The sequence below is a fragment of the Strix aluco genome, chromosome 4 (genome assembly GCF_031877795.1).
Source record: "Strix aluco isolate bStrAlu1 chromosome 4, bStrAlu1.hap1, whole genome shotgun sequence".
NCBI classification, from domain to species: Eukaryota; Metazoa; Chordata; class Aves; order Strigiformes; family Strigidae; genus Strix; species Strix aluco.
Genome location: NC_133934.1, coordinates 125701042 through 125728809, shown reverse-complemented (window position 1 = coordinate 125728809; position 27768 = coordinate 125701042). Strand labels below are relative to the sequence as shown.

The following is a 27768-nucleotide window of genomic DNA, read 5'->3' as shown; positions in this document are numbered from 1 at the left end:
AAAAGTGCTGTAAAAAGCATGTCTGCACATGCAAATCTATAAAACTCAGGACTGTAATGAGTGAAAAGTCTCCATTACCACTGTATTTAGAAACTGCTGTCACTTCAGCAGATAGTGGGGCATACTCAAACCTTTTGCAAACTTAAGCTGGTATTTTCAGAATCAGAAAACGCTAACAGCACTAACAGTAACTCATGCTACTCGAGTTATGATTCATATGGTGAGTTTATTGTGAGTTAAGAATACAGACAGTGTTTTAATACATGTGAAGGCTGTCACATATGCACTCTGGTTTTTGTTGTGTACTTGAGAGAAGCATTAATATAAACAAAGAAGCAAATGATTATATACATCTCCTTTCCCAGAAAATCTTTGAAGCAATTCCACCAGTGTGGCAGATCATTCTGTGCATTTAACTATCCAGTAAATATATACATTAAAATTTATTTATCCACAATTGTTAACATGTTTTGTTTTGGTATCTTAAAAATGTGAAGTAGTTATACGGTTTTTGGTCTTGAATTTATTCTGTTGAGTTTTTTAAGTTATTTTAAGGCTAAATATGACCCACCACAATAATAAAAAAATGAGAAGAGAGGAAAAGGTAAAGCTTTAGTCTCTCTACACTAGTACTTTGATTTTATTTTGCATTTTAAAATGTTTGTGGAATATACATATTACCTTAGCTGACATAAAGAAAAATATTTTAATAAGAAAGCAAAAGTAGGTCAGAAAGGTCCAAAATCTAAACAGGTAAATATAGTTCTCGTAGTACTAGTTTATACTCCATTGTGAAAATAATCTATAATCTAAACATAATCAGTGTGTTTTTGAGAAGCCTATTTAACAAGTCTTTTGCTATCATCGAGCCTTTCAATGGTCTAATTTCATGGTTCAGTTATCTTTTCAGACTTTGCTAAAACTATGGGCTTCACTGTACCTGCAGTAATTGTTGCCTTTGGGGCAGATTCGAAGAAATCAGTACTTTTATTAGCGCACAGCATAGCTTGAAAATTTAAATGTGGTAAATTCTGTTCAACTATTTTCATGAATATCAGCTTTGGGTTTTGTTTAATTTTCAGTTACTAGAAAATTAAGAAAACATTCTTTTCTGTACATGTAGATTATTTTATTTTCATAGAGCGTTGAGAAAAGACAATATTCATTTGGTTGTATCTCCAGGAATATTAGCTTGACTGTCTTTTTCTTCTTCCAACAAGATTAGTTCAGTTCTTGCTGAAGATGTCACGATAGTTCGAGAAACTGGAACATTAGATGAGGTCCCATCAATTTCAACTTTTTCACCCTCTGTTGTTTCTTTAGGTGATAAGCTTTCTTGTGCATCAAAAAATATATCAGGTTTATCTGATGGGCTATCTTCATCCGAGATTCTTCCCTCTTTATGATCCATCTCTTCTTTGTCAACAGTCTTAGCCTTTTTGGAAGGAGATGTGAAACCAAGCTTGGGAAATTTAAACCATCCAGTTTTTTCAGTTTGCTTAGAAGAATCATTATCTGGTGCATCAGCAGGTTTCACATCTTCTGGAACTGATTTTTTTACTTCTGTTTTTGAATCTGTGCTTGTTTCGTCACCAGAAGATGAAAAGCCAATACTTGGAAGCCAAAATTTGAATCTTCCAGGAGACCTTTTACTATCAGTCTTTTCTTTTTCATTGGTTATGTCTTTTTCTTCATCTTCTAGTGCTTCAGCTACATCCTCATCTTTAGAGAGAGGACCTGCAGTTATTCCCTCTGGTGACTTATCAGGAAGACTCTCTTCAAGTTTACTGGAAGGTTTTACTTCAACAGCAAATGTTTTTAACTTTGGCAAACTTACTTCCCCACTAGATTCTTCAGTCTCACTGTGTGGTTTGTCAGATAGTTTAAGCTCAGCACTGCCAGTCCTCTGTGCTCCGAAGCTTTCATCACCACATTTAGGTTTGCTCACTGATACACCTTCTGTTGAAGATGGTTGCTGGACTAGCACTTCTAAGTTGCTATGTGATTCAGGCAATTTCACCTTGAGCAATGAGAATCCCAAAGTAGCAGTTTTGACTTCTGATGAGAGAATCTCTGATTCTTTCAGTATTTCAGTAGTGTAAATCTCACACCTTTCAATAGCAACATGTTCAGGTTCTACTTTCTCACTCACTTCTTGGCCTTCTACATATGACCAATGAATGTCTTGCCCTACATTTGAAGGGGAGGACTCTACCGTAGTAGTCATCTGTGCTGTTTTAATGTCAGGTTCATTCAGTGTTAGAATTTTGCTTTTTGCTTTTTGGATACCACCCTCTAGAGCCTCTAGTGTTTCTTCAGAGATAGCAGAGCTTGCTTGCAGTTGCACTACTTCAATGTCAGTACTAGATCCCTTTGGATCTGTTACCACTTTTGACACTGAAACATCAGCTTCAATTGGGAGAACTTTGAAAGTAAATCTTGGTATTTTTAGTTTTGGAATTTTTATATTTACTTCTGGGCCACCTTGTGTTTTGTCCACTGTTTCCGCTGTTATTCTAGCAGATGTTTCCATATGATCTAGAGTTGGACTTTTCAGGCCAATAGATCCTTCTGATTTTTGAAACTGTATTTCTGTTGTGCCTATTTCAGTTTTAGATACTGAATCAGATTCTGACTTTGGCAAATTGATATCACCTGCAAAATCCTTCACTTCTGAATGCAACACTCCGAACTTTGGAACCTTAAACTTGTATGTTTTAATTTTACTTGTTTCTGCTCTATCTTCTACTTGCACTTCCACCCCTGCAGACATGTCCTTTTCAACACTTTTCACTTGAAATTTCATTTCAGGATCTACTCTAGCAATTCTAACATCCATCTTTACTTCTGGAACTTCTACCTTTAGATCTTCCAGCTTAGCTGTAACATAAGTACCATCTTCTGATCCCTTTGTTGTAGACCATTCACATGTAGGCCTTTTTAATTGGCTTCTTTCACTGTCTTTTCCTATAATTTTCATCTCACCCTTTATCTTTCCTTTTTTAATTACTGCCTCTTGATTTTGAATATCTAGCTCTCCTGTTGGAAGACTAACATCTATTTTGTCCTGTGTTGCACCTAGAGAAATTTCAGCTGATGGTGGTTTACATCCTACTCCTGAAGTCTCTAACTTAGTGGAACTTTCTACCTTTGGGACTTCTATATCCTGTGATTTGACTTTATGCTCTTGAGGAGTCAGAGTACATGTAGGAAACCTATTTGTTAGACTGTTGTCTTTGTCAATTTCTGAAGCACTTAGGTATGACTTAGACAATTCTGCGGAAGACACTATAAATTCTGAAGTATGCGGTTTTTGTCCTTCAGCACCATGCTTAACTATGTCTGCGTAAGTTTCAGGAATATTCACTCTATCTGTTTTTTCTGTGGATAATGAAATATCTCCTTCTATCTTTGACAAGCTAGCATCAGAACTCTTCACAGAATCTCCTACTTTTGGAATCCCTTCTTTTCCAATAGTAATTTCAGCAACTGCATGTGGTAATGAGAAGGTATTTTCAGCAATACTTGTTTCAGTTTGTATTTTGGCAGAGGGAATGCCTGCCTGAGATTTTTCCATACTTCTTTCAATATCAGCACCTTTTTTTTCCTTTAAAGATGTCCTGCCAAATGTGGGTATTCTAAATTTTGGCATTTTAAACCATCCCTGGTGTTCTTCAGTCTGAACTTCTTCAGCTTTTATTTCTTGTTCTTGTTTTAATTTGATTTCTTTCTCCTCAAGGCTCTCAATAGCTCCCTCTGCCGTTGGTTTAGACACCGACTGAGGGCTTATGGCTACCTTCGGAGCTTCAATGTCAGCTGTCAGAACTTGGGGTGTTTTTATCTTAGAAACACCTACTCCTGGATCTGACATATCAGATGTAAGTTCTGTTGCTGGAACTCCCACAGCAATGTCAGCACTTTCATTTGTTGTTTTCAGCTGGGGTAGCTCAGCTTCTATTTTTGGAGAGCTGATCTCTGGCTCTGGGCCTTTCCCTTTTGTTAGGGAGATTCCAAACTTTGGCTTCTGGAATTTGGGCATTTTAATCTTCCCTTCAGGACCTTCCAACTTCACCTTTCTTCCATCCACAATTGATGACCTTTCTGTTACTATTTCAGGGCTCCTCAGTTCAACTGAAGCTTCTCCTTTGGTGAACTTAATACCTGTTTTTTGAATGGTATCTTCATCAGTAGAACTTGATTTTAGGACAACCTGTTGAAAACTCCCCTCTGAGGGAGGCAGAGCAGCATCAATCTTTGCTGAGCTGACTGCCATTTCAGTTTGGGAAGTTCCAGTTTCTGTTTTGGAAAACTCCAGAGTGGGGATCTTAACATCAGCCAGTTTTATGCTTATTTGTGCCCCTTCTTCTGTTCTTTCAGAATGACTTCTTTCTATATCAGGTATCTGTATTGAATCATCACCCTCTCTTTCTGTTTTAGGAACAGTAGCATCAGCTTCAACTTTTGGTGAATGAGTCTGAGATTTGGGAACCTTGATCTTGGAAAGTGAAATTTTAGGCATGACAAATTGGGGCTTTTTAATTGGACTTCTTTGTTCAACTTTTCCTGCAGATATTTCCAGATCAAGGGCTGGCCCAGTACCTTGATCATCAGTTGCAGTTCCTCTCACTTCTGAGTCTATTCCGCCTGACATTAGAGCAAGTTTATGATCTTCCAAATTTGCTCCAGAATCCAGTTTAACACTTGCTTCCTTCTTTGGTGACCAACTGAAGGATGGAAGTTTGAATTTTGGCATTTTGAAATGTCCTTCTTTTTCTTCTCCATCTCCATCTTGCTTTATTTCCCCTTTCATTTTTAGTGCTGCATCTGAATCATGAATATCACTGTCTGGTTTTGGAATAGAAATGTCAGCTGATGGGAGGTGAACATCAGCCTCTGATTCCTTATTATCATCTTTGGTCATTTTGACTTCAGGGCTGTAAGTTTCTGTTCCTGTACCATATTCCACCTCCAAATTTGGTGCTTCAACAGCAATGTCAGCTATTTCTACCATTGCTTTTAGTTGGGGAACCTTGACTTCTGGTTTGGATTGGCTGACCTCCTTTTCTGACACCTTCCCTTTAGAATGTGTAATTCCAAACTTTGACATTTGGAATTTAGGCATTTTTGTTTTCCCTTCAGGACCTTCAATTTTTATTTCTACATCACCTACACCAATTTCATTTGATTTTCTTTCAACACTTCTGTCAGGACTCTTCACCTCAAGGGAGCCTTCAGTTAGCATCTTAATAGGTGAGGTGGAGAGGCTGGCATTAGCAGCAGCTGATTTCAATGTTAGGTCATCTTCTTCACATGTAGGAAGTATGACCTCACCTGTAGGCATGCTAATATCCATGTCTATTTTGGGAGATTTGACTTCTGGTTTGGAAAATTCCAAAGTAGGGACTGTATCTTTTGGCATTTTTATGCCCATTCCTGCCCCTTCTCCACTACTCCCTTTCTCAGATTTCTGTACTGAAACACCTTCTTTTTCTTGTTTGGGACCACAAATGTCAGTTTCCAGTATGGGCAGAGAGACCTGGACTTTTTGACCCTTAATTTTAGGGAATGAGATCTTTGGAATGATAAATTGGGACTTCTTGTTTCTGACCTTTTCACCATCTTTTTCTTTTGATGTATCAAATTCCACATGAGGGTATTTATTCTCATGAGTGGGACATGTTAATTCAGATTCTGTGTCTCCAGATAAAGTAGGCAAAGTGGGTTCTTCCAGATGTCCCTCAACTTCAGAAGGAGCAATAGCTTCTTTCTTTGGTGACCAACTAAATGAAGGCAGTTTGAATTTTGATGTTTTAAATTTTTCTTTCTCCTCAGTGTCCTTCTCTCCTGAAGCTACATCTTGTTCTCCCTTGCACTCTAAATCTGGGCCATGGATTTCTGCTTCTAATTTTGGCATGGTAACTTCCACTGATGGGGGACTGACATCCGACATTGGTGCATCCAGACCAAATTCAGGTGAAGGCTTGTGCATCTTCACATCTAACTTGGCATTAGAGATCTGAGCTGGTTTGTCAGTATCAGTATAAGTCATATCAGATGTTATCCCTCCCTGGGAAATGTCAGATTCCACTTTGGAACCAGCAATACTTTCTGATGGTTTTCCCTTAGACCAAGAAATTCCAAATTTTGGTTTTCGGAATTTAGGAATTTTAACTGTAATCTCTGTGTCACACACAGATATTTCAGCAGCTGATGTTTTCTCTCCTTGCTTCAGATTTCCTTGCTCCAAAGAACCATCTTCATTTAAAATTTCAAAACCATGTTCTGAAAGATCCTTATCAGCAAGAGATGATATTTTTGATTCTGATTCTACTACATTTATTTGATACTTAGTAAGAGTAATATCCCCTTTTGGTAAAGGGGAATCCTGTTCAATTTTAGAAGAACCAATATCAACTTTGGAGAAACCCAAGCTAGGAATATTGAATTTAGTAGATTTAGAGCCACTATCTCCCTTAATATCATGAAGGAGCTTAGAGCTGACACTGCCTGAAAGAACAGCTGGACTTTCCTCAGTTAAAGAATAACAAACAGCTTCTGACACAGAAAATTCAACTCCAGATTTACTCTGTGCCTCAGATTTAGAGCTTCTAGAAAGGGAAACCGTAGGAATTCTAAAAAGAGAACTTTTAAGATTACCAGTATCATCCTCTTTTCGGGAGGAAGAATCTATAACAAGCTCCATGCTGGGCTCTTGGACCTCGGTTCCGGAGGGCAGCGTCACTTGGGGCTCCTTGAGGCTGACGTCCACATCAGCGGCCACGGTGCCCTTGGCCTCTCTGCTGCTGGACCAGCCAAAGGAAGGCATGCCAAACTTGGGCATCTTGAACTTGCCGTCCTTGGTCTTTGCGGCCTCCTTCTCGGGGGCTTTGGCTTCCCCTTCCAGGGTGAGGGCCGCCTCGGGCGCCTGCAGGTCGACGCTGGCCTTTGGAAGGGTGATGTCGACGGAGGGGAGACTGATGTCCACCTTGGGAGCTTTGATGTCAGCCTTGGGCATTTTGAAGGAAGGTTTCTCCAGCTTCAAGCCGGCCCCTTCGGCTTTGGCGCCGGGGACGTCGGCTTTGAGGCCCAGCGCGGGGCCCTCCCCTGCGGCCGTCACGGTGGCGGAGGGGAGCTCGACCTCTGCGGAGGGCAGGCTGACGTCGCCTTCGGGCCCTTCCGCCTTGGGGAGCGACACTCCGAATTTGGGCTTGTCGAACTTGGGCATCTTAAACTTCCCCTTCAAGCCCGCGGCCTCCAGCTCGGCCCCGTCGAGCGAGCCTTCGGCAGAGGGCACTTTCAGGTCTATCTCGGGTGCCTGGATCTCGAGGGAGCCTTCGACGGAGGGCACCTTGATGTCGGGGGCCGCAATGCTGACGGCGCCGGCGCCGGCCTTGAGGTCTGCCTCTGGGAGGCTGGCATCGACTTTGTGCAGGCTGACGTCTGCGTCCAGTTTGGGAGCCTTGACGGTCGGCTTGGAGAAGACCACGCTGGGCACCTTGACTTTTGGCATGTGTATTTTCATGCCGCCGCCCTCAACTTTGCCGGCAGCCACCTCCAGGCCGCCTTCGGCCTCGGGGCCCTGCAGGGCGACTTCGCCCTCCTGGACTTCGGCCTGGGCTTTGGGCAGCGAGACCTCGGCCTTTGGCAGGCTGACCTGCACGTGGGGAGCTTTGACTTTGGGCAGCTTGACGCTGGGCATCTTGACGTCGGGCATCTTGAATCGACCTTTCTCGCCGTCTCCTGCGGCGGCCGTCTCGACGGTCACCTCCACGCCGGGCGCTTGGATCTCGGCCCCGGGCAGGGTCACGTCGACTTCGGCGGTTCCCGAGGGCAGCGTCACTTGGGGCTCCTTGAGGCTGACGTCCACATCAGCGGCCACGGTGCCCTTGGCCTCTCTGCTGCTGGACCAGCCAAAGGAAGGCATGCCAAACTTGGGCATCTTGAACTTGCCGTCCTTGGTCTTTGCGGCCTCCTTCTCGGGGGCTTTGGCTTCCCCTTCCAGGGTGAGGGCCGCCTCGGGCGCCTGCAGGTCGACGCTGGCCTTTGGAAGGGTGATGTCGATGGAGGGGAGACTGATGTCCACCTTGGGAGCTCTGATGTCAGCCTTGGGCATTTTGAAGGAAGGTTTCTCCAGCTTCAAGCCGGCCCCTTCGGCTTTGGCGCCGGGGACGTCGGCTTTGAGGCCCAGCGCGGGGCCCTCCCCTGCGGCCGTCACGGTGGCGGAGGGGAGCTCGACCTCTGCGGAGGGCAGGCTGACATCGCCTTCGGGCCCTTCCGCCTTGGGGAGTGACACTCCGAATTTGGGCTTGTCGAACTTGGGCATCTTAAACTTCCCCTTCAAGCCCGCGGCCTCCAGCTCGGCCCCGTCGAGCGAGCCTTCGGCAGAGGGCACTTTCAGGTCTATCTCGGGTGCCTGGATCTCGAGGGAGCCTTCGACGGAGGGCACCTTGATGTCGGGGGCCGCAATGCTGACGGCGCCGGCGCCGGCCTTGAGGTCTGCCTCTGGGAGGCTGGCATCGACTTTGTGCAGGCTGACGTCTGCGTCCAGTTTGGGAGCCTTGACGGTCGGCTTGGAGAAGACCACGCTGGGCACCTTGACTTTTGGCATGTGTATTTTCATGCCGCCGCCCTCAACTTTGCCGGCAGCCACCTCCAGGCCGCCTTCGGCCTCGGGGCCCTGCAGGGCGACTTCGCCCTCCTGGACTTCGGCCTGGGCTTTGGGCAGCGAGACCTCGGCCTTTGGCAGGCTGACCTGCACGTGGGGAGCTTTGACTTTGGGCAGCTTGACGCTGGGCATCTTGACGTCGGGCATCTTGAATCGACCTTTCTCGCCGTCTCCTGCGGCGGCCGTCTCGACGGTCACCTCCACGCCGGGCGCTTGGATCTCGGCCCCGGGCAGGGTCACGTCGACTTCGGCGGTTCCCGAGGGCAGCATCGCTTGGGGCTCCTTGAGGCTGACGTCCACATCAGCGGCCACGGTGCCCTTGGCCTCTCTGCTGCTGGACCAGCCAAAGGAAGGCATGCCAAACTTGGGCATCTTGAACTTGCCGTCCTTGGTCTTTGCGGCCTCCTTCTCGGGGGCTTTGGCTTCCCCTTCCAGGGTGAGGGCCGCCTCGGGCGCCTGCAGGTCGACGCTGGCCTTTGGAAGGGTGATGTCGGCGGAGGGGAGACTGATGTCCACCTTGGGAGCTTTGATGTCAGCCTTGGGCATTTTGAAGGAAGGTTTCTCCAGCTTCAAGCCGGCCCCTTCGGCTTTGGCGCCGGGGACGTCGGCTTTGAGGCCCAGCGCGGGGCCCTCCCCTGCGGCCGTCACGGTGGCGGAGGGGAGCTCGACCTCTGCGGAGGGCAGGCTGACGTCGCCTTCGGGCCCTTCCGCCTTGGGGAGCGACACTCCGAATTTGGGCTTGTCGAACTTGGGCATCTTAAACTTCCCCTTCAAGCCCGCGGCCTCCAGCTCGGCCCCGTCGAGCGAGCCTTCGGCAGAGGGCACTTTCAGGTCTATCTCGGGTGCCTGGATCTCGAGGGAGCCTTCGACGGAGGGCACCTTGATGTCGGGGGCCGCAATGCTGACGGCGCCGGCGCCGGCCTTGAGGTCTGCCTCTGGGAGGCTGGCATCGACTTTGTGCAGGCTGACGTCTGCGTCCAGTTTGGGAGCCTTGACGGTCGGCTTGGAGAAGACCACGCTGGGCACCTTGACTTTTGGCATGTGTATTTTCATGCCGCCGCCCTCAACTTTGCCGGCAGCCACCTCCAGGCCGCCTTCGGCCTCGGGGCCCTGCAGGGCGACTTCGCCCTCCTGGACTTCGGCCTGGGCTTTGGGCAGCGAGACCTCGGCCTTTGGCAGGCTGACCTGCACGTGGGGAGCTTTGACTTTGGGCAGCTTGACGCTGGGCATCTTGACGTCGGGCATCTTGAATCGACCTTTCTCGCCGTCTCCTGCGGCGGCCGTCTCGACGGTCACCTCCACGCCGGGGGCTTGGATCTCGGCCCTGGGCAGGGTCACGTCGACTTCGGCGGTTCCCGAGGGCAGCGTCACTTGGGGCTCCTTGAGGCTGACGTCCACATCAGCGGCCACGGTGCCCTTGGCCTCTCTGCTGCTGGACCAGCCAAAGGAAGGCATGCCAAACTTGGGCATCTTGAACTTGCCGTCCTTGGTCTTTGCGGCCTCCTTCTCGGGGGCTTTGGCTTCCCCTTCCAGGGTGAGGGCCGCCTCGGGCGCCTGCAGGTCGACGCTGGCCTTTGGAAGGGTGATGTCGGCGGAGGGGAGACTGATGTCCACCTTGGGAGCTTTGATGTCAGCCTTGGGCATTTTGAAGGAAGGTTTCTCCAGCTTCAAGCCGGCCCCTTCGGCTTTGGCGCCGGGGACGTCGGCTTTGAGGCCCAGCGCGGGGCCCTCCCCTGCGGCCGTCACGGTGGCGGAGGGGAGCTCGACCTCTGCGGAGGGCAGGCTGACGTCGCCTTCGGGCCCTTCCGCCTTGGGGAGCGACACTCCGAATTTGGGCTTGTCGAACTTGGGCATCTTAAACTTCCCCTTCAAGCCCGCGGCCTCCAGCTCGGCCCCGTCGAGCGAGCCTTCGGCAGAGGGCACTTTCAGGTCTATCTCGGGTGCCTGGATCTCGAGGGAGCCTTCGACGGAGGGCACCTTGATGTCGGGGGCCGCAATGCTGACGGCGCCGGCGCCGGCCTTGAGGTCTGCCTCTGGGAGGCTGGCATCGACTTTGTGCAGGCTGACGTCTGCGTCCAGTTTGGGAGCCTTGACGGTCGGCTTGGAGAAGACCACGCTGGGCACCTTGACTTTTGGCATGTGTATTTTCATGCCGCCGCCCTCAACTTTGCCGGCAGCCACCTCCAGGCCGCCTTCGGCCTCGGGGCCCTGCAGGGCGACTTCGCCCTCCTGGACTTCGGCCTGGGCTTTGGGCAGCGAGACCTCGGCCTTTGGCAGGCTGACCTGCACGTGGGGAGCTTTGACTTTGGGCAGCTTGACGCTGGGCATCTTGACGTCGGGCATCTTGAATCGACCTTTCTCGCCGTCTCCTGCGGCGGCCGTCTCGACGGTCACCTCCACGCCGGGGGCTTGGATCTCGGCCCTGGGCAGGGTCACGTCGACTTCGGCGGTTCCCGAGGGCAGCGTCACTTGGGGCTCCTTGAGGCTGACGTCCACATCAGCGGCCACGGTGCCCTTGGCCTCTCTGCTGCTGGACCAGCCAAAGGAAGGCATGCCAAACTTGGGCATCTTGAACTTGCCGTCCTTGGTCTTTGCGGCCTCCTTCTCGGGGGCTTTGGCTTCCCCTTCCAGGGTGAGGGCCGCCTCGGGCGCCTGCAGGTCGACGCTGGCCTTTGGAAGGGTGATGTTGACGGAGGGGAGACTGATGTCCACCTTGGGAGCTTTGATGTCAGCCTTGGGCATTTTGAAGGAAGGTTTCTCCAGCTTCAAGCCGGCCCCTTCGGCTTTGGCGCCGGGGACGTCGGCTTTGAGGCCCAGCGCGGGGCCCTCCCCTGCGGCCGTCACGGTGGCGGAGGGGAGCTCGACCTCTGCGGAGGGCAGGCTGACGTCGCCTTCGGGCCCTTCCGCCTTGGGGAGCGACACTCCGAATTTGGGCTTGTCGAACTTGGGCATCTTAAACTTCCCCTTCAAGCCCGCGGCCTCCAGCTCGGCCCCGTCGAGCGAGCCTTCGGCAGAGGGCACTTTCAGGTCTATCTCGGGTGCCTGGATCTCGAGGGAGCCTTCGACGGAGGGCACCTTGATGTCGGGGGCCGCAATGCTGACGGCGCCGGCGCCGGCCTTGAGGTCTGCCTCTGGGAGGCTGGCATCGACTTTGTGCAGGCTGACGTCTGCGTCCAGTTTGGGAGCCTTGACGGTCGGCTTGGAGAAGACCACGCTGGGCACCTTGACTTTTGGCATGTGTATTTTCATGCCGCCGCCCTCAACTTTGCCGGCAGCCACCTCCAGGCCGCCTTCGGCCTCGGGGCCCTGCAGGGCGACTTCGCCCTCCTGGACTTCGGCCTGGGCTTTGGGCAGCGAGACCTCGGCCTTTGGCAGGCTGACCTGCACGTGGGGAGCTTTGACTTTGGGCAGCTTGACGCTGGGCATCTTGACGTCGGGCATCTTGAATCGACCTTTCTCGCCGTCTCCTGCGGCGGCCGTCTCGACGGTCACCTCCACGCCGGGCGCTTGGATCTCGGCCCCGGGCAGGGTCACGTCGACTTCGGCGGTTCCCGAGGGCAGCGTCGCTTGGGGCTCCTTGAGGCTGACGTCCACATCAGCGGCCACGGTGCCCTTGGCCTCTCTGCTGCTGGACCAGCCAAAGGAAGGCATGCCAAACTTGGGCATCTTGAACTTGCCGTCCTTGGTCTTTGCGGCCTCCTTCTCGGGGGCTTTGGCTTCCCCTTCCAGGGTGAGGGCCGCCTCGGGCGCCTGCAGGTCGACGCTGGCCTTTGGAAGGGTGATGTCGACGGAGGGGAGACTGATGTCCACCTTGGGAGCTTTGATGTCAGCCTTGGGCATTTTGAAGGAAGGTTTCTCCAGCTTCAAGCCGGCCCCTTCGGCTTTGGCGCCGGGGACGTCGGCTTTGAGGCCCAGCGCGGGGCCCTCCCCTGCGGCCGTCACGGTGGCGGAGGGGAGCTCGACCTCTGCGGAGGGCAGGCTGACGTCGCCTTCGGGCCCTTCCGCCTTGGGGAGCGACACTCCGAATTTGGGCTTGTCGAACTTGGGCATCTTAAACTTCCCCTTCAAGCCCGCGGCCTCCAGCTCGGCCCCGTCGAGCGAGCCTTCGGCAGAGGGCACTTTCAGGTCTATCTCGGGTGCCTGGATCTCGAGGGAGCCTTCGACGGAGGGCACCTTGATGTCGGGGGCCGCAATGCTGACGGCGCCGGCGCCGGCCTTGAGGTCTGCCTCTGGGAGGCTGGCATCGACTTTGTGCAGGCTGACGTCTGCGTCCAGTTTGGGAGCCTTGACGGTCGGCTTGGAGAAGACCACGCTGGGCACCTTGACTTTTGGCATGTGTATTTTCATGCCGCCGCCCTCAACTTTGCCGGCAGCCACCTCCAGGCCGCCTTCGGCCTCGGGGCCCTGCAGGGCGACTTCGCCCTCCTGGACTTCGGCCTGGGCTTTGGGCAGCGAGACCTCGGCCTTTGGCAGGCTGACCTGCACGTGGGGAGCTTTGACTTTGGGCAGCTTGACGCTGGGCATCTTGACGTCGGGCATCTTGAATCGACCTTTCTCGCCGTCTCCTGCGGCGGCCGTCTCGACGGTCACCTCCACGCCGGGCGCTTGGATCTCGGCCCCGGGCAGGGTCACGTCGACTTCGGCGGTTCCCGAGGGCAGCGTCGCTTGGGGCTCCTTGAGGCTGACGTCCACATCAGCGGCCACGGTGCCCTTGGCCTCTCTGCTGCTGGACCAGCCAAAGGAAGGCATGCCAAACTTGGGCATCTTGAACTTGCCGTCCTTGGTCTTTGCGGCCTCCTTCTCGGGGGCTTTGGCTTCCCCTTCCAGGGTGAGGGCCGCCTCGGGCGCCTGCAGGTCGACGCTGGCCTTTGGAAGGGTGATGTCGACGGAGGGGAGACTGATGTCCACCTTGGGAGCTTTGATGTCAGCCTTGGGCATTTTGAAGGAAGGTTTCTCCAGCTTCAAGCCGGCCCCTTCGGCTTTGGCGCCGGGGACGTCGGCTTTGAGGCCCAGCGCGGGGCCCTCCCCTGCGGCCGTCACGGTGGCGGAGGGGAGCTCGACCTCTGCGGAGGGCAGGCTGACGTCGCCTTCGGGCCCTTCCGCCTTGGGGAGCGACACTCCGAATTTGGGCTTGTCGAACTTGGGCATCTTAAACTTCCCCTTCAAGCCCACGGCCTCCAGCTCGGCCCCGTCGAGCGAGCCTTCGGCAGAGGGCACTTTCAGGTCTATCTCGGGTGCCTGGATCTCGAGGGAGCCTTCGACGGAGGGCACCTTGATGTCGGGGGCCGCAATGCTGACGGCGCCGGCGCCGGCCTTGAGGTCTGCCTCTGGGAGGCTGGCATCGACTTTGTGCAGGCTGACGTCTGCGTCCAGTTTGGGAGCCTTGACGGTCGGCTTGGAGAAGACCACGCTGGGCACCTTGACTTTTGGCATGTGTATTTTCATGCCGCCGCCCTCAACTTTGCCGGCAGCCACCTCCAGGCCGCCTTCGGCCTCGGGGCCCTGCAGGGCGACTTCGCCCTCCTGGACTTCGGCCTGGGCTTTGGGCAGCGAGACCTCGGCCTTTGGCAGGCTGACCTGCACGTGGGGAGCTTTGACTTTGGGCAGCTTGACGCTGGGCATCTTGACGTCGGGCATCTTGAATCGACCTTTCTCGCCGTCTCCTGCGGCGGCCGTCTCGACGGTCACCTCCACGCCGGGCGCTTGGATCTCGGCCCCGGGCAGGGTCACGTCGACTTCGGCGGTTCCCGAGGGCAGCGTCACTTGGGGCTCCTTGAGGCTGACGTCCACATCAGCGGCCACGGTGCCCTTGGCCTCTCTGCTGCTGGACCAGCCAAAGGAAGGCATGCCAAACTTGGGCATCTTGAACTTGCCGTCCTTGGTCTTTGCGGCCTCCTTCTCGGGGGCTTTGGCTTCCCCTTCCAGGGTGAGGGCCGCCTCGGGCGCCTGCAGGTCGACGCTGGCCTTTGGAAGGGTGATGTCGACGGAGGGGAGACTGATGTCCACCTTGGGAGCTTTGATGTCAGCCTTGGGCATTTTGAAGGAAGGTTTCTCCAGCTTCAAGCCGGCCCCTTCGGCTTTGGCGCCGGGGACGTCGGCTTTGAGGCCCAGCGCGGGGCCCTCCCCTGCGGCCGTCACGGTGGCGGAGGGGAGCTCGACCTCTGCGGAGGGCAGGCTGACGTCGCCTTCGGGCCCTTCCGCCTTGGGGAGCGACACTCCGAATTTGGGCTTGTCGAACTTGGGCATCCTAAACTTCCCCTTCAAGCCCGCGGCCTCCAGCTCGGCCCCGTCGAGCGAGCCTTCGGCAGAGGGCACTTTCAGGTCTATCTCGGGTGCCTGGATCTCGAGGGAGCCTTCGACGGAGGGCACCTTGATGTCGGGGGCCGCAATGCTGACGGCGCCGGCGCCGGCCTTGAGGTCTGCCTCTGGGAGGCTGGCATCGACTTTGTGCAGGCTGACGTCTGCGTCCAGTTTGGGAGCCTTGACGGTCGGCTTGGAGAAGACCACGTTGGGCACCTTGACTTTTGGCATGTGTATTTTCATGCCGCCGCCCTCAACTTTGCCGGCAGCCACCTCCAGGCCGCCTTCGGCCTCGGGGCCCTGCAGGGCGACTTCGCCCTCCTGGACTTCGGCCTGGGCTTTGGGCAGCGAGACCTCGGCCTTTGGCAGGCTGACCTGCACGTGGGGAGCTTTGACTTTGGGCAGCTTGACGCTGGGCATCTTGACGTCGGGCATCTTGAATCGACCTTTCTCGCCGTCTCCTGCGGCGGCCGTCTCGATGGTCACCTCCACGCCGGGCGCTTGGATCTCGGCCCCGGGCAGGGTCACGTCGACTTCGGCGGTTCCCGAGGCCAGCGTCGCTTGGGGCTCCTTGAGGCTGACGTCCACATCAGCGGCCACGGTGCCCTTGGCCTCTCTGCTGCTGGACCAGCCAAAGGAAGGCATGCCAAACTTGGGCATCTTGAACTTGCCGTCCTTGGTCTTTGCGGCCTCCTTCTCGGGGGCTTTGGCTTCCCCTTCCAGGGTGAGGGCCGCCTCGGGCGCCTGCAGGTCGACGCTGGCCTTTGGAAGGGTGATGTCGACGGAGGGGAGACTGATGTCCACCTTGGGAGCTTTGATGTCAGCCTTGGGCATTTTGAAGGAAGGTTTCTCCAGCTTCAAGCTGGCCCCTTCGGCTTTGGCGCCGGGGACGTCGGCTTTGAGGCCCAGCGCGGGGCCCTCCCCTGCGGCCGTCACGGTGGCGGAGGGGAGCTCGACCTCTGCGGAGGGCAGGCTGACGTCGCCTTCGGGCCCTTCCGCCTTGGGGAGCGACACTCCGAATTTGGGCTTGTCGAACTTGGGCATCTTAAACTTCCCCTTCAAGCCCACGGCCTCCAGCTCGGCCCCGTCGAGCGAGCCTTCGGCAGAGGGCACTTTCAGGTCTATCTCGGGTGCCTGGATCTCGAGGGAGCCTTCGACGGAGGGCACCTTGATGTCGGGGGCCGCAATGCTGACGGCGCCGGCGCCGGCCTTGAGGTCTGCCTCTGGGAGGCTGGCATCGACTTTGTGCAGGCTGACGTCTGCGTCCAGTTTGGGAGCCTTGACGGTCGGCTTGGAGAAGACCACGCTGGGCACCTTGACTTTTGGCATGTGTATTTTCATGCCGCCGCCCTCAACTTTGCCGGCAGCCACCTCCAGGCCGCCTTCGGCCTCGGGGCCCTGCAGGGCGACTTCGCCCTCCTGGACTTCGGCCTGGGCTTTGGGCAGCGAGACCTCGGCCTTTGGCAGGCTGACCTGCACGTGGGGAGCTTTGACTTTGGGCAGCTTGACGCTGGGCATCTTGACGTCGGGCATCTTGAATCGACCTTTCTCGCCGTCTCCTGCGGCGGCCGTCTCGACGGTCACCTCCACGCCGGGCGCTTGGATCTCGGCCCCGGGCAGGGTCACGTCGACTTCGGCGGTTCCCGAGGGCAGCGTCACTTGGGGCTCCTTGAGGCTGACGTCCACATCAGCGGCCACGGTGCCCTTGGCCTCTCTGCTGCTGGACCAGCCAAAGGAAGGCATGCCAAACTTGGGCATCTTGAACTTGCCGTCCTTGGTCTTTGCGGCCTCCTTCTCGGGGGCTTTGGCTTCCCCTTCCAGGGTGAGGGCCGCCTCGGGCGCCTGCAGGTCGACGCTGGCCTTTGGAAGGGTGATGTTGACGGAGGGGAGACTGATGTCCACCTTGGGAGCTTTGATGTCAGCCTTGGGCATTTTGAAGGAAGGTTTCTCCAGCTTCAAGCCGGCCCCTTCGGCTTTGGCGCCGGGGACGTCGGCTTTGAGGCCCAGCGCGGGGCCCTCCCCTGCGGCCGTCACGGTGGCGGAGGGGAGCTCGACCTCTGCGGAGGGCAGGCTGACGTCGCCTTCGGGCCCTTCCGCCTTGGGGAGCGACACTCCGAATTTGGGCTTGTCGAACTTGGGCATCTTAAACTTCCCCTTCAAGCCCGCGGCCTCCAGCTCGGCCCCGTCGAGCGAGCCTTCGGCAGAGGGCACTTTCAGGTCTATCTCGGGTGCCTGGATCTCGAGGGAGCCTTCGACGGAGGGCACCTTGATGTCGGGGGCCGCAATGCTGACGGCGCCGGCGCCGGCCTTGAGGTCTGCCTCTGGGAGGCTGGCATCGACTTTGTGCAGGCTGACGTCTGCGTCCAGTTTGGGAGCCTTGACGGTCGGCTTGGAGAAGACCACGCTGGGCACCTTGACTTTTGGCATGTGTATTTTCATGCCGCCGCCCTCAACTTTGCCGGCAGCCACCTCCAGGCCGCCTTCGGCCTCGGGGCCCTGCAGGGCGACTTCGCCCTCCTGGACTTCGGCCTGGGCTTTGGGCAGCGAGACCTCGGCCTTTGGCAGGCTGACCTGCACGTGGGGAGCTTTGACTTTGGGCAGCTTGACGCTGGGCATCTTGACGTCGGGCATCTTGAATCGACCTTTCTCGCCGTCTCCTGCGGCGGCCGTCTCGATGGTCACCTCCACGCCGGGCGCTTGGATCTCGGCCCCGGGCAGGGTCACGTCGACTTCGGCGGTTCCCGAGGGCAGCGTCGCTTGGGGCTCCTTGAGGCTGACGTCCACATCAGCGGCCACGGTGCCCTTGGCCTCTCTGCTGCTGGACCAGCCAAAGGAAGGCATGCCAAACTTGGGCATCTTGAACTTGCCGTCCTTGGTCTTTGCGGCCTCCTTCTCGGGGGCTTTGGCTTCCCCTTCCAGGGTGAGGGCCGCCTCGGGCGCCTGCAGGTCGACGCTGGCCTTTGGAAGGGTGATGTCGACGGAGGGGAGACTGATGTCCACCTTGGGAGCTTTGATGTCAGCCTTGGGCATTTTGAAGGAAGGTTTCTCCAGCTTCAAGCCGGCCCCTTCGGCTTTGGCACCGGGGACGTCGGCTTTGAGGCCCAGCGCGGGGCCCTCCCCTGCGGCCGTCACGGTGGCGGAGGGGAGCTCGACCTCTGCGGAGGGCAGGCTGACGTCGCCTTCGGGCCCTTCCGCCTTGGGGAGCGACACTCCGAATTTGGGCTTGTCGAACTTGGGCATCTTAAACTTCCCCTTCAAGCCCGCGGCCTCCAGCTCGGCCCCGTCGAGCGAGCCTTCGGCAGAGGGCACTTTCAGGTCTATCTCGGGTGCCTGGATCTCGAGGGAGCCTTCGACGGAGGGCACCTTGATGTCGGGGGCCGCAATGCTGACGGCGCCGGCGCCGGCCTTGAGGTCTGCCTCTGGGAGGCTGGCATCGACTTTGTGCAGGCTGACGTCTGCGTCCAGTTTGGGAGCCTTGACGGTCGGCTTGGAGAAGACCACGCTGGGCACCTTGACTTTTGGCATGTGTATTTTCATGCCGCCGCCCTCAACTTTGCCGGCAGCCACCTCCAGGCCGCCTTTGGCCTCGGGGCCCTGCAGGGCGACTTCGCCCTCCTGGACTTCGGCCTGGGCTTTGGGCAGCGAGACCTCGGCCTTTGGCAGGCTGACCTGCACGTGGGGAGCTTTGACTTTGGGCAGCTTGACGCTGGGCATCTTGACGTCGGGCATCTTGAATCGACCTTTCTCGCCGTCTCCTGCGGCGGCCGTCTCGACGGTCACCTCCACGCCGGGCGCTTGGATCTCGGCCCCGGGCAGGGTCACGTCGACTTCGGCGGTTCCCGAGGGCAGCGTCACTTGGGGCTCCTTGAGGCTGACGTCCACATCAGCGGCCACGGTGCCCTTGGCCTCTCTGCTGCTGGACCAGCCAAAGGAAGGCATGCCAAACTTGGGCATCTTGAACTTGCCGTCCTTGGTCTTTGCGGCCTCCTTCTCGGGGGCTTTGGCTTCCCCTTCCAGGGTGAGGGCCGCCTCGGGCGCCTGCAGGTCGACGCTGGCCTTTGGAAGGGTGATGTTGACGGAGGGGAGACTGATGTCCACCTTGGGAGCTTTGATGTCAGCCTTGGGCATTTTGAAGGAAGGTTTCTCCAGCTTCAAGCCGGCCCCTTCGGCTTTGGCGCCGGGGACGTCGGCTTTGAGGCCCAGCGCGGGGCCCTCCCCTGCGGCCGTCACGGTGGCGGAGGGGAGCTCGACCTCTGCGGAGGGCAGGCTGACGTCGCCTTCGGGCCCTTCCGCCTTGGGGAGCGACACTCCGAATTTGGGCTTGTCGAACTTGGGCATCTTAAACTTCCCCTTCAAGCCCGCGGCCTCCAGCTCGGCCCCGTCGAGCGAGCCTTCGGCAGAGGGCACTTTCAGGTCTATCTCGGGTGCCTGGATCTCGAGGGAGCCTTCGACGGAGGGCACCTTGATGTCGGGGGCCGCAATGCTGACGGCGCCGGCGCCGGCCTTGAGGTCTGCCTCTGGGAGGCTGGCATCGACTTTGTGCAGGCTGACGTCTGCGTCCAGTTTGGGAGCCTTGACGGTCGGCTTGGAGAAGACCACGCTGGGCACCTTGACTTTTGGCATGTGTATTTTCATGCCGCCGCCCTCAACTTTGCCGGCAGCCACCTCCAGGCCGCCTTCGGCCTCGGGGCCCTGCAGGGCGACTTCGCCCTCCTGGACTTCGGCCTGGGCTTTGGGCAGCGAGACCTCGGCCTTTGGCAGGCTGACCTGCACGTGGGGAGCTTTGACTTTGGGCAGCTTGACGCTGGGCATCTTGACGTCGGGCATCTTGAATCGACCTTTCTCGCCGTCTCCTGCGGCGGCCGTCTCGACGGTCACCTCCACGCCGGGCGCTTGGATCTCGACCCCGGGCAGGGTCACGTCGACTTCGGCGGTTCCCAAGGGCAGCGTCACTTGGGGCTCCTTGAGGCTGACGTCCACATCAGCGGCCACGGTGCCCTTGGCCTCTCTGCTGCTGGACCAGCCAAAGGAAGGCATGCCAAACTTGGGCATCTTGAACTTGCCGTCCTTGGTCTTTGCGGCCTCCTTCTCGGGGGCTTTGGCTTCCCCTTCCAGGGTGAGGGCCGCCTCGGGCGCCTGCAGGTCGACGCTGGCCTTTGGAAGGGTGATGTCGACGGAGGGGAGACTGATGTCCACCTTGGGAGCTTTGATGTCAGCCTTGGGCATTTTGAAGGAAGGTTTCTCCAGCTTCAAGCCGGCCCCTTCGGCTTTGGCGCCGGGGACGTCGGCTTTGAGGCCCAGCGCGGGGCCCTCCCCTGCGGCCGTCACGGTGGCGGAGGGGAGCTCGACCTCTGCGGAGGGCAGGCTGACGTCGCCTTCGGGCCCTTCCGCCTTGGGGAGCGACACTCCGAATTTGGGCTTGTCGAACTTGGGCATCTTAAACTTCCCCTTCAAGCCCGCGGCCTCCAGCTCGGCCCCGTCGAGCGAGCCTTCGGCAGAGGGCACTTTCAGGTCTATCTCGGGTGCCTGGATCTCGAGGGAGCCTTCGACGGAGGGCACCTTGATGTCGGGGGCCGCAATGCTGACGGCGCCGGCGCCGGCCTTGAGGTCTGCCTCTGGGAGGCTGGCATCGACTTTGTGCAGGCTGACGTCTGCGTCCAGTTTGGGAGCCTTGACGGTCGGCTTGGAGAAGACCACGCTGGGCACCTTGACTTTTGGCATGTGTATTTTCATGCCGCCGCCCTCAACTTTGCCGGCAGCCACCTCCAGGCCGCCTTCGGCCTCGGGGCCCTGCAGGGCGACTTCGCCCTCCTGGACTTCGGCCTGGGCTTTGGGCAGCGAGACCTCGGCCTTTGGCAGGCTGACCTGCACGTGGGGAGCTTTGACTTTGGGCAGCTTGACGCTGGGCATCTTGACGTCGGGCATCTTGAATCGACCTTTCTCGCCGTCTCCTGCGGCGGCCGTCTCGACGGTCACCTCCACGCCGGGCGCTTGGATCTCGGCCCCGGGCAGGGTCACGTCGACTTCGGCGGTTCCCGAGGGCAGCGTCACTTGGGGCTCCTTGAGGCTGACGTCCACATCAGCGGCCACGGTGCCCTTGGCCTCTCTGCTGCTGGACCAGCCAAAGGAAGGCATGCCAAACTTGGGCATCTTGAACTTGCCGTCCTTGGTCTTTGCGGCCTCCTTCTCGGGGGCTTTGGCTTCCCCTTCCAGGGTGAGGGCCGCCTCGGGCGCCTGCAGGTCGACGCTGGCCTTTGGAAGGGTGATGTCGACGGAGGGGAGACTGATGTCCACCTTGGGAGCTTTGATGTCAGCCTTGGGCATTTTGAAGGAAGGTTTCTCCAGCTTCAAGCCGGCCCCTTCGGCTTTGGCGCCGGGGACGTCGGCTTTGAGGCCCAGCGCGGGGCCCTCCCCTGCGGCCGTCACGGTGGCGGAGGGGAGCTCGACCTCTGCGGAGGGCAGGCTGACGTCGCCTTCGGGCCCTTCCGCCTTGGGGAGCGACACTCCGAATTTGGGCTTGTCGAACTTGGGCATCTTAAACTTCCCCTTCAAGCCCACGGCCTCCAGCTCGGCCCCGTCGAGCGAGCCTTCGGCAGAGGGCACTTTCAGGTCTATCTCGGGTGCCTGGATCTCGAGGGAGCCTTCGACGGAGGGCACCTTGATGTCGGGGGCCGCAATGCTGACGGCGCCGGCGCCGGCCTTGAGGTCTGCCTCTGGGAGGCTGGCATCGACTTTGTGCAGGCTGACGTCTGCGTCCAGTTTGGGAGCCTTGACGGTCGGCTTGGAGAAGACCACGCTGGGCACCTTGACTTTTGGCATGTGTATTTTCATGCCGCCGCCCTCAACTTTGCCGGCAGCCACCTCCAGGCCGCCTTCGGCCTCGGGGCCCTGCAGGGCGACTTCGCCCTCCTGGACTTCGGCCTGGGCTTTGGGCAGCGAGACCTCGGCCTTTGGCAGGCTGACCTGCACGTGGGGAGCTTTGACTTTGGGCAGCTTGACGCTGGGCATCTTGACGTCGGGCATCTTGAATCGACCTTTCTCGCCGTCTCCTGCGGCGGCCGTCTCGACGGTCACCTCCACGCCGGGCGCTTGGATCTCGGCCCCGGGCAGGGTCACGTCGACTTCGGCGGTTCCCGAGGGCAGCGTCACTTGGGGCTCCTTGAGGCTGACGTCCACATCAGCGGCCACGGTGCCCTTGGCCTCTCTGCTGCTGGACCAGCCAAAGGAAGGCATGCCAAACTTGGGCATCTTGAACTTGCCGTCCTTGGTCTTTGCGGCCTCCTTCTCGGGGGCTTTGGCTTCCCCTTCCAGGGTGAGGGCCGCCTCGGGCGCCTGCAGGTCGACGCTGGCCTTTGGAAGGGTGATGTCGACGGAGGGGAGACTGATGTCCACCTTGGGAGCTTTGATGTCAGCCTTGGGCATTTTGAAGGAAGGTTTCTCCAGCTTCAAGCCGGCCCCTTCGGCTTTGGCGCCGGGGACGTCGGCTTTGAGGCCCAGCGCGGGGCCCTCCCCTGCGGCCGTCACGGTGGCGGAGGGGAGCTCGACCTCTGCGGAGGGCAGGCTGACGTCGCCTTCGGGCCCTTCCGCCTTGGGGAGCGACACTCCGAATTTGGGCTTGTCGAACTTGGGCATCTTAAACTTCCCCTTCAAGCCCGCGGCCTCCAGCTCGGCCCCGTCGAGCGAGCCTTCGGCAGAGGGCACTTTCAGGTCTATCTCGGGTGCCTGGATCTCGAGGGAGCCTTCGACGGAGGGCACCTTGATGTCGGGGGCCGCAATGCTGACGGCGCCGGCGCCGGCCTTGAGGTCTGCCTCTGGGAGGCTGGCATCGACTTTGTGCAGGCTGACGTCTGCGTCCAGTTTGGGAGCCTTGACGGTCGGCTTGGAGAAGACCACGCTGGGCACCTTGACTTTTGGCATGTGTATTTTCATGCCGCCGCCCTCAACTTTGCCGGCAGCCACCTCCAGGCCGCCTTCGGCCTCGGGGCCCTGCAGGGCGACTTCGCCCTCCTGGACTTCGGCCTGGGCTTTGGGCAGCGAGACCTCGGCCTTTGGCAGGCTGACCTGCACGTGGGGAGCTTTGACTTTGGGCAGCTTGACGCTGGGCATCTTGACGTCGGGCATCTTGAATCGACCTTTCTCGCCGTCTCCTGCGGCGGCCGTCTCGACGGTCACCTCCACGCCGGGCGCTTGGATCTCGGCCCCGGGCAGGGTCACGTCGACTTCGGCGGTTCCCGAGGGCAGCGTCACTTGGGGCTCCTTGAGGCTGACGTCCACATCAGCGGCCACGGTGCCCTTGGCCTCTCTGCTGCTGGACCAGCCAAAGGAAGGCATGCCAAACTTGGGCATCTTGAACTTGCCGTCCTTGGTCTTTGCGGCCTCCTTCTCGGGGGCTTTGGCTTCCCCTTCCAGGGTGAGGGCCGCCTCGGGCGCCTGCAGGTCGACGCTGGCCTTTGGAAGGGTGATGTCGACGGAGGGGAGACTGATGTCCACCTTGGGAGCTTTGATGTCAGCCTTGGGCATTTTGAAGGAAGGTTTCTCCAGCTTCAAGCCGGCCCCTTCGGCTTTGGCGCCGGGGACGTCGGCTTTGAGGCCCAGCGCGGGGCCCTCCCCTGCGGCCGTCACGGTGGCGGAGGGGAGCTCGACCTCTGCGGAGGGCAGGCTGACGTCGCCTTCGGGCCCTTCCGCCTTGGGGAGCGACACTCCGAATTTGGGCTTGTCGAACTTGGGCATCTTAAACTTCCCCTTCAAGCCCGCGGCCTCCAGCTCGGCCCCGTCGAGCGAGCCTTCGGCAGAGGGCACTTTCAGGTCTATCTCGGGTGCCTGGATCTCGAGGGAGCCTTCGACGGAGGGCACCTTGATGTCGGGGGCCGCAATGCTGACGGCGCCGGCGCCGGCCTTGAGGTCTGCCTCTGGGAGGCTGGCATCGACTTTGTGCAGGCTGACGTCTGCGTCCAGTTTGGGAGCCTTGACGGTCGGCTTGGAGAAGACCACGCTGGGCACCTTGACTTTTGGCATGTGTATTTTCATGCCGCCGCCCTCAACTTTGCCGGCAGCCACCTCCAGGCCGCCTTCGGCCTCGGGGCCCTGCAGGGCGACTTCGCCCTCCTGGACTTCGGCCTGGGCTTTGGGCAGCGAGACCTCGGCCTTTGGCAGGCTGACCTGCACGTGGGGAGCTTTGACTTTGGGCAGCTTGACGCTGGGCATCTTGACGTCGGGCATCTTGAATCGACCTTTCTCGCCGTCTCCTGCGGCGGCCGTCTCGACGGTCACCTCCACGCCGGGCGCTTGGATCTCGGCCCCGGGCAGGGTCACGTCGACTTCGGCGGTTCCCGAGGGCAGCGTCACTTGGGGCTCCTTGAGGCTGACGTCCACATCAGCGGCCACGGTGCCCTTGGCCTCTCTGCTGCTGGACCAGCCAAAGGAAGGCATGCCAAACTTGGGCATCTTGAACTTGCCGTCCTTGGTCTTTGCGGCCTCCTTCTCGGGGGCTTTGGCTTCCCCTTCCAGGGTGAGGGCCGCCTCGGGCGCCTGCAGGTCGACGCTGGCCTTTGGAAGGGTGATGTCGACGGAGGGGAGACTGATGTCCACCTTGGGAGCTTTGATGTCAGCCTTGGGCATTTTGAAGGAAGGTTTCTCCAGCTTCAAGCCGGCCCCTTCGGCTTTGGCGCCGGGGACGTCGGCTTTGAGGCCCAGCGCGGGGCCCTCCCCTGCGGCCGTCACGGTGGCGGAGGGGAGCTCGACCTCTGCGGAGGGCAGGCTGACGTCGCCTTCGGGCCCTTCCGCCTTGGGGAGCGACACTCCGAATTTGGGCTTGTCGAACTTGGGCATCTTAAACTTCCCCTTCAAGCCCGCGGCCTCCAGCTCGGCCCCGTCGAGCGAGCCTTCGGCAGAGGGCACTTTCAGGTCTATCTCGGGTGCCTGGATCTCGAGGGAGCCTTCGACGGAGGGCACCTTGATGTCGGGGGCCGCAATGCTGACGGCGCCGGCGCCGGCCTTGAGGTCTGCCTCTGGGAGGCTGGCATCGACTTTGTGCAGGCTGACGTCTGCGTCCAGTTTGGGAGCCTTGACGGTCGGCTTGGAGAAGACCACGCTGGGCACCTTGACTTTTGGCATGTGTATTTTCATGCCGCCGCCCTCAACTTTGCCGGCAGCCACCTCCAGGCCGCCTTCGGCCTCGGGGCCCTGCAGGGCGACTTCGCCCTCCTGGACTTCGGCCTGGGCTTTGGGCAGCGAGACCTCGGCCTTTGGCAGGCTGACCTGCACGTGGGGAGCTTTGACTTTGGGCAGCTTGACGCTGGGCATCTTGACGTCGGGCATCTTGAATCGACCTTTCTCGCCGTCTCCTGCGGCGGCCGTCTCGACGGTCACCTCCACGCCGGGCGCTTGGATCTCGGCCCCGGGCAGGGTCACGTCGACTTCGGCGGTTCCCGAGGGCAGCGTCACTTGGGGCTCCTTGAGGCTGACGTCCACATCAGCGGCCACGGTGCCCTTGGCCTCTCTGCTGCTGGACCAGCCAAAGGAAGGCATGCCAAACTTGGGCATCTTGAACTTGCCGTCCTTGGTCTTTGCGGCCTCCTTCTCGGGGGCTTTGGCTTCCCCTTCCAGGGTGAGGGCCGCCTCGGGCGCCTGCAGGTCGACGCTGGCCTTTGGAAGGGTGATGTCGACGGAGGGGAGACTGATGTCCACCTTGGGAGCTTTGATGTCAAGTTGTCTATTTTCAGATAATTCCTCTGTTTTCTTTGATACTATACTTATTTCACCCTTTGTTATTTCAATATCAGGTTTTGTAATCAATATTTCTCGATCTTTTTCTTCCAAATTATTCTTCCTTGTAGAAGTTTTCACAGTTAGTGTTTTCAGACTTGGTATCTGGACTTCTGGCATTTGTCCTATATCCTTGTCACTTGTTTTTCCTTTGGAAATCCCGATTTCCATTTCAGCACTTGGAATCTTCATTTCTTCTGCTGATACACTCATCTCTGGTTTCGTACCGACTTCTAGGAGTTTTCCTTCCCTATCACTTAATGGACCTTCTGTTTGCCCTGTCTCATCCTTTGTAGTTGCCCAGGTAAATGTAGGTAATTTAAACTTTGGTAGTCTGAATTTGCTTTCTTTTCCCTCTATATCCTTTTCTCCTGCCTTCATGCTGATGTCTGTCTTCAATGTTTTATCAGTTGTGGGCGTGCCATCTTCCTCTGTCTCTGGCTTTTTTGTAGCATCTACTGATTCAACTGTGCTTTCTTCTCTTGGAATTTTCATATCAGCTTTAGGCGTTTTGGATATTTTGAATGATGGCATTTGTATTTTCCAAGTAGATACTTCTGATTCTGCATCAGGCATGTGAAGTTTCACATCCAAATTGCTGCCGTCCTCTGAACTTGTATCAGCTATTTTTTCTGGTACTGAATGTGGAACATCACCTCTTGGTTTGGCATTTTCAGTCTCTGTCTCTTTTCTTTTGGGCATTGAAATCCCAAATTTTGTCTTCTGAATTGTTAGTATTTGTGTGTCTTGTGCTTCTTTTTCTTTTGTTTCCAGTGTGTCAGATGTTGTGTGTAATTCTGCTTTAGCAGTGCCTATTTCTAGACCTTTTACCTGTATAGATCCTTGTGCTGTGTGACCCATCATGTCTATGTTAATTCCACTTTCTCCTTCTGTTTTATCTGCTGGTCCTTTCTGTTTCTTTTTTCGGGATTTTGATGAGGCTACTGTTTGTTTAGTTGGGCTTTCTTTCAGATCAGATGCTTCTAAACTGGGCTTTGATATCTGTGTTGTTACAGCTGGTACTTCAGGTACAGTAAATTTTGATGTTGATTCCTTGTCTTTTTTAATGCTTATTTCAACTTCAGGGCGTTTTTTTGTGTGAGATGGAATGCCATTTTTCATGTCTTTTAACTCTTTTGTTAAAGTTTCCTGTACCTCCCCTGTTTTAATTTCATAAGCAGGAGATGTGGTATATTCAACAGTTAGGATTTCAGGATTTTCCAGGCTGATATCTTCTTTATGTGTTTTTTCTCTTTCGGATAACAGTGTAGTTTTTATTTCTTTTTTTTGCTTGTCTTGTGGTTCTGGTTTGGATCTGTGCATTTTGAATCCAATGCTAGGGAACTTCAGTTTCTTTTGGCTTCCTTTTTTTTCTTTAATATGGACTTCTTGTTGAAATTGAGACTCTGTGTCTGTGCTTGTAGGGGAAATATCCTGTATAGCAGGCTCATATGCATCTGAGGTACTATGAGATCTTCTGTGCCCCAGTATCTTTTTATTTTTAATTGACTGGAATTTTGGCCATGATAACCTATCTTTTTTAGGTCTCTTGCTTCTTCCTACCCTTTGGCTTACAATTAATGTTTCCCTGTCTTCTTCTGAAATGGCTTTTCCTGAAACATGCACTGTTTCTTCAGGAATGCTCTCACTGAGTTCTTTTTCCTGAAACAACAAAGAGTAGTCAGAAGATTAAAAGTAAACTAAATATAGATGCAACACTGAACAAAATACATACTATAAAATATATAGGAAAATGTGCTTTTAATTCATAGTATCTACTTGCTATATCAAAAATTCCTGAAAATAGTGTATGTAATGCAGGTAGAAATTACAAAAACCAAATGGATTCTGACTGTAATATGTGGATTTCTGAAGGTTTATGTTCTTTGTAAAACACTGCAGTAAACAGAGGTTTCTATATGTCTCTCTACATATGGCTGTACAAATACATATATAAAATATTTATATATATGTATATGAAGAGAAAAATAATTTTGAATGTGATGATGAACTATAAGCATACCATGTTTATGGAGATA

General features: G+C 56.3%; 1 protein-coding gene across 1 annotated transcript in view; it reads right to left on the bottom strand.

Annotated features, from left to right (window-relative positions):
• Nucleotides 1-206: 206 nt before the first annotated feature.
• AHNAK2 (AHNAK nucleoprotein 2) overlaps nucleotides 207-27768 on the bottom strand; it is a 30385-nt gene continuing 2823 nt past the window's right edge. The window contains exon 5 of the mRNA XM_074820992.1: nucleotides 207-27391. Coding sequence (XP_074677093.1) covers nucleotides 1163-27391 — 26229 coding nt within the window. The 3' untranslated portion in view covers nucleotides 207-1162. The remainder of the gene's footprint in view (nucleotides 27392-27768) is intronic.